The following is an 8195-nucleotide window of genomic DNA, read 5'->3' as shown; positions in this document are numbered from 1 at the left end:
CAGTAAATGCCAAGTGGAGTGTGATGATGTTGACTGGATCCATGGGAATACGGCTGAAGAAAACGGGGTTTTGAGAAGTGGGGAGAGAGGTAGGTGCAGGAGATCGGGGCATTTGGTGGTAGAAGGAAATGGCATGAATGGAGATGGGAACTCACAGGGAGAGTGGGTGTAAGAGGGCCTCTCTGAGCGGGGGGGTGTAAGATGTTTGGGGGAACCCTCTTTCCTTTGTGAGGATGATGCCGGGAGGGAGAATCATGACCACATAACATGTCCCTGGGGCCTTCAAGTCAACGTGCCTGGACACGTGTGTGTATGTTTCCTAAAGCTCCCTGTCACCCGAGAGGATTATGAACCATAAGAATTTTGATTTTGTACACTGTGAAATGTGGAAAATAAAGGCAGGGACTGTTTTGGAATATTCTTTTTATTTATTTTATTATTTTTTTAAAATAAATACTTTTTATATATCAGAAGTGAAAAAGCATTTAATTCAACACAATTTTAAGAACCTTGGATCCCACATTTGGGTATCCTTGTGAGTACGGTGTGTGACTATCACTGTCCAGTGCATAATGAAAAAGGAAAAACGAGCACAATGGGATGATTAGGAGTCTATTAGGTTTCATTCATTCAACATCTGTGTGCAATTCTTTAAGAAACTGGTCTTCATGCCGTAGCCCCTTGCTAGTTGGTTTTCAGAAAGACTCTCTAACTAAGGTAGTTAGTTGAACCCAAGTTAGCTGTCTCTATTTTCCTTTTATTTCCTCTCTCCCTTTCTCTCTCACGTGTCCACTGCTCACACACAGCAGCCGGAAATGACACATTGAAGTGAGTCACCAATGCGGCTGTGAGTCACCCTATAATTGGGGAAAGTTCTGTCCTGCTAAATCGTGCATCCCTTTACACTCCTGCTCCTAAATATATTAGAAAATTCTGAAACCACTCCATCCACATTCTAGTCTCTCTCACCCACCATATCCTTTTGGTTCCTAAAATGGACTAAGGTTGGATAATCTTGTCAGGGGTCCGAATCCAGCATGAGGAAAGGCAAGGAAAGAAGAGCGATGGGGTTCGGGCAGCCACAAGGTGGCAGTGTGAGCCCCTCCCGCTCGCTCTCCAGAGGGTTATGGCAGTTATGTGGCCAAACTCCTGAGATGCAATGACACAGACCACAAAGGAACTCTCTAAGCAAGTTTAAATAAGATGCTTTTCTTGATTGTCCTCTTTCTCTTGAACAAGCACACAAGAATGTGATAAATATTCAAGCACACCTCTGGCATCCCATTCTCCTTACTAGGAAATTGGAGCCAAGAGCCAGGCATACCTTCTTCCTCTCTTTCTGCAAAATAAAGTTTGTGGGAAGCAGAAACCTGCTTCTATGAGTAAACAAGTCACCTACACTCTGAAATAATATATGCTCACTGCTCCTGGGGAAGGAGATGGCCAGGCCAGGGTGGTCTCCGCACTGGGTGGGCAGTTGCTCTGCCACTCCATGGCACCTCTGAGCTGGGAAGGACGGATCTTACAACGACAGGTGTTTCCTCCGCTGGTCTCCGGCCTGTCGCCAGCCTCAGCAGCGGCAGACAGTGCGAGAGCGACGGCAACGTGACTGGAACACAAGTAGTTTCTACGAAGCACACGAAAGCCCCTGTGAGCCCTGTGGTGCCACCTGCCAGGGCCTCAGTGGGATCCAGATCTGAACACCTGAACAGGTGGAGCGACAGGCAGGAACAGCTGTACAAGCGGCTCTGAGAGCTTTAGAGTCTGGTTTGAGAGCTTCAGGGAGCTGTGCTTTGGAGGCCCTCCCAGGGCCTCCACTGGCGAGTCTTACTGAAAGGGCCTCTTTCCCTCCTTGGAAGAGGCTGAGATCTAAAAGGCAGATTTACCATTTAAAAAAAAAAAAAAAAAAAAGAAGTGTTTTCTCTTTCTCCAAAAAGAGTAATTAGAAGTTATTTTCTTTGTAGTTTCTTCTTCTCTGATTTATCTCCAGTTCTGTCCCAGATGAGGGCTTCTTTGTTCATGGTCAGGGTTCCATCACTTGGCCCATGAAAAGGACCGTCCCTGAGGATGGAAGAATCACAGAGATGAGAACTGGGAGGAATGGCACAGCCCACCAACCCTGAAGGTCATGGACGCTCTAGGGCGTGAAAAGATGAGTGAGATGTTTGCGGTCACAGCTGCCGTAGTGGCTAAGCTAGGACTGGGGTCCTGACGCAGCACTCTGTCTATGACAGAGCCCTGTCTCTGGGGAGAAGAGGGACAGAGTCACGGATTCCTTGCCTAGAGTGTTGGGGTCAGAAGCGTGTTTCCACCTGTCTGACCTGGTGCCCCAAACCGGCTCACCTGTGGGGTTGTGCCGCACCACGAAGAGGAAAGGTCTGTCCATGATGATCTCCTCAGGGGCCATTCGGGCGGAGGCGGTAATGGCTGGAAGAGAAAGGACAGTGTCTCAGAACAGAGGGACAGTGGTGCTGGTTCTGGATTCATCACAAGTGATCCATTGACATCAGCCTTCTGTCTAGCAGCAATACTCAGGAGGAGAAGTGATTTTTAGAAGACTCGTTCTGTTGGGCATGAACCTTAAAAGTTGAGAGGGGTTCTCTGAGGCCTGGTTTCCTCCAGAAGTTTGGTAGAGATCTATCAGCTACTCTTTTACCAACAGACATTCATCTAAAACCCTTGGAGGGCATATTGCTAAGCAAGTTCCTTAAGTTAACTAGCCACTGTGAGAACAACCCAGGCTTTCCTTTGGGAGGCCTTTCACATTCAAAGGACCTCAAGAGCCATTGGGTAAGGGGATAGGGTCGCAGAGAAAGCAGACCCATTTTCTAGCCTGAGAAATTCTGGTGAGGAAAGGGCAATACTCCCCGCACAAGAAGAGCTGCTCTTTGAGGAGAGACCTGGTGGAGCAGGACAGAGGGGGATCGTCCCGGGTGTGGGTGCCGTAGCAGCCCCTCCTGTAAGCCTTGGGCCGAGACTTGCCAGGCCTCCCCTGAGCCTGACTCACCTGTGGAAGAGGACGCCACCGTGCCTCTCTCATTCACCTTGATCTTCACTTTTTGCAGTGCCTGTGATACGTAAAGAGGCTCTCGATCTGAAACAGGTAGATACAAGAAAGATCAGCCATAGTTTTCAGGGAAAAGCTCCTTTGGGGCCGCACAGTCCACTAAGATGAGAAAGTGAAAGGAAAAAATTTTACCTGAAAAACTTGAGAAGTCCGCTTGGCTTGGACTGAACATGTTGGTCATCCCCAGGTTCTCCAAGGGCCTCCTGAGGTCAACTGCACTCTCCAGGGAGAACCTGTGACAGGATAGGAAACAGATCAAGCTCGGGCTACCTCCCGCCACTCCTCCCAATCTTGCTGTCACCCTGGAGCCATACAGGAGTGGGACCAATGTGAAAGTTAAAGAGGCAGGCCTGTTATTACAAATCGTTTTGCAAAGTCCATCTGCTTGCTAGAGGTTCTAATATCAGTGAACATTCTTCTGCAATCTTCTAAACCCCCTTAAACTTATGACTAATTGCTTTTCTCAAGTAAGGTAGTATTTTCTTCAGTCTGGCTGGGAGACCAGGGGCAAATTCTCCTGCAAGGCTATTTGAACAAAACTGTGGTCAGTAGATTGTGTTTCTGAGAGCTAACCCTGAAGAGGACTCAAGCAATACATGAGTATGAGGGCTTACGGGTGCCCTCTGCTTTCCATCAGGGCCCAGCTAATTACCTCAATTTTGGGGAGAGGTAGAGGGAGAGAGAGAGAGAGAGAGAACAACTAAATTCTCTTTTCCAGAGCCTGACATTATAGTATATGGGAATATGGAGTAAGCATGGTGGGAAGCTTCCCTACAATTCTGGAATTACCCAGCCTCACCCTTCTCTACCCTCTTTGCTTCTGCAGAAGGACTTAAAAAAATCTGCTTTGTTGGAAGCCAGCTAGAAGCTGTGGTTCCAACAGCTCCATCTGCAGAAGTAATTCCTTCCGTCCCCTGTGTTTGGATATTGTCTTGAAGAGACGGGGGTGGGAGTAAGGGGCATTCATAAAAAGGTGAAGGCAGATTTAGCCTCCGACCTCTATCATTTCTCTGGCTCTTCCTTTGGTTGGCTTTCACTGGCTATTTTGAGGGGGTATATGTGAAGGCATAGTCTATAAAACTCCTTGCCCTCCAGTAGAAACGGAGGGAGGGATGACAAGAGGAATCTTAATTAAGCCCAGGCCAGAGTATTTCCCATCAGCCTCCCACACATGTCCCTGCCCTGCAAACATCCCATCTGGAAATTCAACATGGGGGCAGTGCTTTCAGGAGGGCGGAGAAGTGGAAGACAGAGGAAATTAGGGCATTGGCAAGTGGGGCGAGAGCAAGGGTGGCTTACTTGGGCAGAACCAGGAGGCGGGGCAGGCAGGTCATATTCCCTTTCCACTGGCTGATGAGCTGGGCATCCAGAATGTTGGTGAGGGCAGAGAGAGGCACCTCTTTTTCATAGGGAGCAGCAATGAACATGCTGAGAGTGTCCCCGTGGTAGGGCAATTCCAGGATGTCATAATAATGGCCATCAGGTGTGGAAAACTCAGCTGGGAAGACAGAAAGATGGCACATGGAAATTGGCTCCAGCTCTGCCTGGCCTGTGGTGCTGGATAGAGCCTCGACCTGGAGTGCTGAGGTTGCTGGTTCGAGGCCCTGGGCTTGCCCGGTCAAGGCACATACGATAAGCAATCAATGAACAACTGAAGTTCAGCAACTGAGTTGAGACTTCTCATTTCCCACCCACCCACCTTCACCTCTCTTTGTAAAATCAATAAATAACATCTTTAGAAAAAGAAAGAAAATAGCCCCAGCTCTTGTTGATTCTCACCCAGCACTGGGTTTTCAACTAGTTCTCCTGTCTCCTCCACTCTTTTTGGAAGCCTGCTTTCCATTCTGGCTTTTGAGGTTTCCACACCCACTGCTTCCCTATCCAGTGTTTTCGTTTCCATTTTCCTCCTAGTCTGCCAATTCAGGGTCTTCTGGTTTCTCTGTCTCTTTCTAGCTTTCTTTATATTCACTCCCCTCTCTCCCATACCCAGTCACTAATTCATTTCAATCTTTATCTTCTGAATCTCAACTTACACATAGCCCCTTCCCCAGCAGGATTTGTGAGCCCCAGGTAATCACATAGCAATACATGAGTATGAGGGACCACAGGCAAGTGGCAAAATGTGGGCCTGAGAGAATTGCTGGATTTCAGCTTCTTTCTGCTGCTCCAGTTATCCTAGTGTCTCCTATTTGGGCAGTCTTTGTTAAAGTTGGGCTGTATTCTAGGATTTCTCCTCCCTTAGAGGCAAACACCCAGGGATGAGGTCTAATAGGTGGGAAGGGAGTCTTGCACTTACTATAGTTGAATTTGTTGGTCTGAGCCATCATGGGCACTGAGACGGTACTGCCATCAGACTTGTGGAAGAGGCGGTGATGGGTGTGCGACTCTGGGAAGGGTGTCTTCCAGTGGCCATTGAAGTACAAGGCATTCACCAGCACCAGGCGTGTCAGCTGGTCCACGGCCCCTTCACCAAGTAAGTCACTAATCATGCCTATGGGAAAACCAGGTGGTCAGGAGCTAGGTATTTTTTAATCCTCTTAGATAGTTCCCTTCAGCTCCCAGGCCTAGTGGATGTGTGTCTGTTAAAGCAATCCATTCAGAAGATAGCCTGGGGATTTAGGTGAACCACTCTAGCTACTTTCAACCTGTTTTATCTTCTTAACAGTCTCAGAAAGCCTCCCAGCTCACCACACTTTCTTGGGCCTGGGATCCTATCCAGTATCAGAGCTGGAAACTTAAGTCTTCCCTTACTTCGCTCCCTTGTAGTCTTGAAGGGTTGTGTGTGCTCCTCATCATGGTTATTGCCATTTTAATGAAATCTTACAGCACTTTTTAGGGATGCCTTTAGTGTTGGTTCATGAGAAGGCCTAATTATGAAAAGTATGACTCTAATTCTTAAAGCACTTGACATACAAAGATGAGAACGCTGAGAGGGAGAGTGGGATATTTGGGATTGTTTCCCAATCCCCTTTCTCAGTAGGCCCTTGAGACCAGCCTCCTTCCTCCGCCTGCTCACCTTTCGTGTGTCTCTTCACCCAGTCATTGACGATGAACCTGGCTCTCTCCACCTCTGAGAAGTCCACTTGCTTGACTGTGGTCCGGAACAGCTTGAAGAAGTAAGGCATGAAGCCTGGGACCAGCTCCAGGTCCCGCTGGACAAAGATGGCATCGGCGATGCTGATCTCATCCTTGTTCCATGGCCCCATGAGTTCCTTGTACAGTTGGCGGAGGGCAGGGGCCATGCCCTTCTCTGTGCCAGAGGAAGGAAAGGACCCATCAGGCTCATGTTCAGCCAAAGGGCCCCATCTAGGCTGGGCCAACTTTCCCCATGAGAAACCTCACCCAGCCCGCATGGATGGGGCTCTTCTGCTCCCCTACGTGTCTCTGGAGGGATATTTTATTCCAAACCTAATCTCTTCTGCATCTCCTTCTTTTTCTCAAAAATCTCAGGTCCTAACCCTTTCTTTGGGTTAGAATATTTTCCTGTTTTTAAGTTACGAGCCCTAAATTTTTTCTCATAATAATAATAGTAATAGCTGGACAAAGCGTTTCATATGCACAATTCTACTTAATCCTTGCAGCAGCCCTCTGTGCTAGGTACTTTTATTATTCCCATTTTGTGCCTCAGGGGGTTAAGGTTATGCAGCTAATACATTGTGATGCAAGGTTGTTTTACACCAAATCCACAGGCCTGTAAACTCTGCAACTGGTCAAGGGCTAAGTGACAAAGGGTATGGTAGTCCCAGTGACATGGCAGTACAGGTGTTGGCTCAGCTGAGCTGGAGTCAGCCTTTCCTCCGCTTCTGGTTGGCTCCACCCCAGTTCTGTGATGGCTGTGTGAGTGCCTACTGCCTCCTTGACCCCATCTCTCACCTTCAATCTCGAATTGCATTGCTGCTTGGATCTGCTGCCTGGTTTCCCCTCTCGTTGTCAGCTGCAGCATGGCCAGGACCGAGGCCACCCCATAGGGAGAAAAAACCACGTTGCGGTCCTTGGAAGCCTGTGCCACCTGCTGAAACACCTTTACTCCAAAGTCTGTGGCCAGTTGGGCGGCTTTTGACTGGCGATGATATGAGGCAGATCCTTCACCAAAGATGAGGCCCATGCCCAGAGCTAGGCAGGCAAAGACTGGAGACGTTCGCATCCTAGGGCAAGTGGGTAAGAATCTGATGAAGGAATAGTTCTAAAAGGATGGTGAATGGGGAGGGGAGACGGCCTCCCAGCCATGCCAGGCTTCCCATGTTTGGTGCTGACAGGCGGTAAATGAACATGAGGGCAAGGTTCATTCAGAAGCTATGACAGGTTCAGATTCTGCAGTCACTGCCATGGCAGGGCAACTCAAGGCTGCAGGTGTGGGGAGGGGATGAACAGAGGCAAAGTGGGAATCTTGGGTGGAGAGGTTCTGTGGAGGGGCATTCTCTACCTTAACCTAAAGAAGGAGATGGAGAAAGTTTGTTTTTCTCTTACCTGAAGATCTCAAAGTTTCTCGTGACTGGCAGTTTGTCCCGCTGCTGCTGCTGCTGCTGCTGATGATTGTGGTGATTCCGCTGCTGACGAGTGGGTGTGTCTCTCTTGACAGTGCCCTTGGTCCTGCAGCCAGGCACAGCTGTGCTGTTAAGGAGACAACTGCCTCACTTTATACCAGAAGTGGGCAGGAAATAGATGAACTCATGGTTCAGCCCCACCCACTTTCTGGCTCTGGAAGACTTGCTGAGGCATGTGCGTGCGTGCTGCTGTGTGTGTGTGTACGTGTGTGAGAGGGGTCAGGAACGATTGAGCAAACCTCGACAGCCTTGGCCCAAGGGCCTCCCTTGATTTTGCTGCCCTCCTGTATCCCTCTCTCTTTGAATGTTCTGCCAGCATGTCCCCGCAGTGCCAGAGAGCTCCACATGCCCGGTGTTTGAGATTACTTGCCCCAGTGCTCAGCTTGTGGGAAAACTGTTTGCATTTCCTCCTTTTCCTTTGGGGAAATGGGTCAGCACAGGGTTATCAAAGAAGCTAACGATCCTGTGGACTTCTGTCTGCCTGCATCGTCCACACCACACACCAGCCAACCATGGGAGAATGCTCCTCCCTCCTCTTGGCCACATCCCAGCAGCCACAAGGCACGGAGCGTGCCATGTGATTG

The 8195-nt window shown here is 49.0% G+C and overlaps 1 protein-coding gene across 1 annotated transcript; it reads right to left on the bottom strand.

Annotated features, from left to right (window-relative positions):
- Positions 1-1491: 1491 nt before the first annotated feature.
- On the bottom strand, positions 1492-7655 carry SERPINE1 (serpin family E member 1). Its single transcript, XM_066274448.1, has 9 exons — positions 7535-7655; positions 6941-7212; positions 6084-6317; positions 5364-5558; positions 4367-4565; positions 3200-3300; positions 3008-3094; positions 2344-2427; positions 1492-2061 (listed from the first exon to the last, which is right to left on the bottom strand). Exons 2-9 carry the CDS (start codon positions 7209-7211, stop codon positions 2024-2026), a joined length of 1209 nt encoding a protein of 402 aa, XP_066130545.1. The 5' UTR covers position 7212; positions 7535-7655; the 3' UTR covers positions 1492-2023.
- Between the last annotated feature and the right edge of the window lie 540 nt (positions 7656-8195).

This window comes from Saccopteryx bilineata, chromosome 4, assembly GCF_036850765.1.
Source record: "Saccopteryx bilineata isolate mSacBil1 chromosome 4, mSacBil1_pri_phased_curated, whole genome shotgun sequence".
NCBI classification, from domain to species: Eukaryota; Metazoa; Chordata; class Mammalia; order Chiroptera; family Emballonuridae; genus Saccopteryx; species Saccopteryx bilineata.
Note: the sequence above shows the minus strand (reverse complement) of the source record. Positions and strands in the feature narration are given on the sequence as shown.

Coding starts and splice junctions, on each gene's coding strand:
- SERPINE1 (XM_066274448.1), bottom strand. CDS start 7,211: ATGCGAACGTCTCCAGTCTTTGCCTGCCTAGCTCTGGGCATGGGCCTC. Junction 5,559..6,083: donor GGTGAAGAGACACACGAAAG/GTGAGCAGGCGG, acceptor GTTTTCCCATAG/GCATGATTAGTGACTTACTT. Junction 3,301..4,366: donor CGCCTCCTGGTTCTGCCCAA/GTAAGCCACCCT, acceptor ATCCTGTCACAG/GTTCTCCCTGGAGAGTGCAG.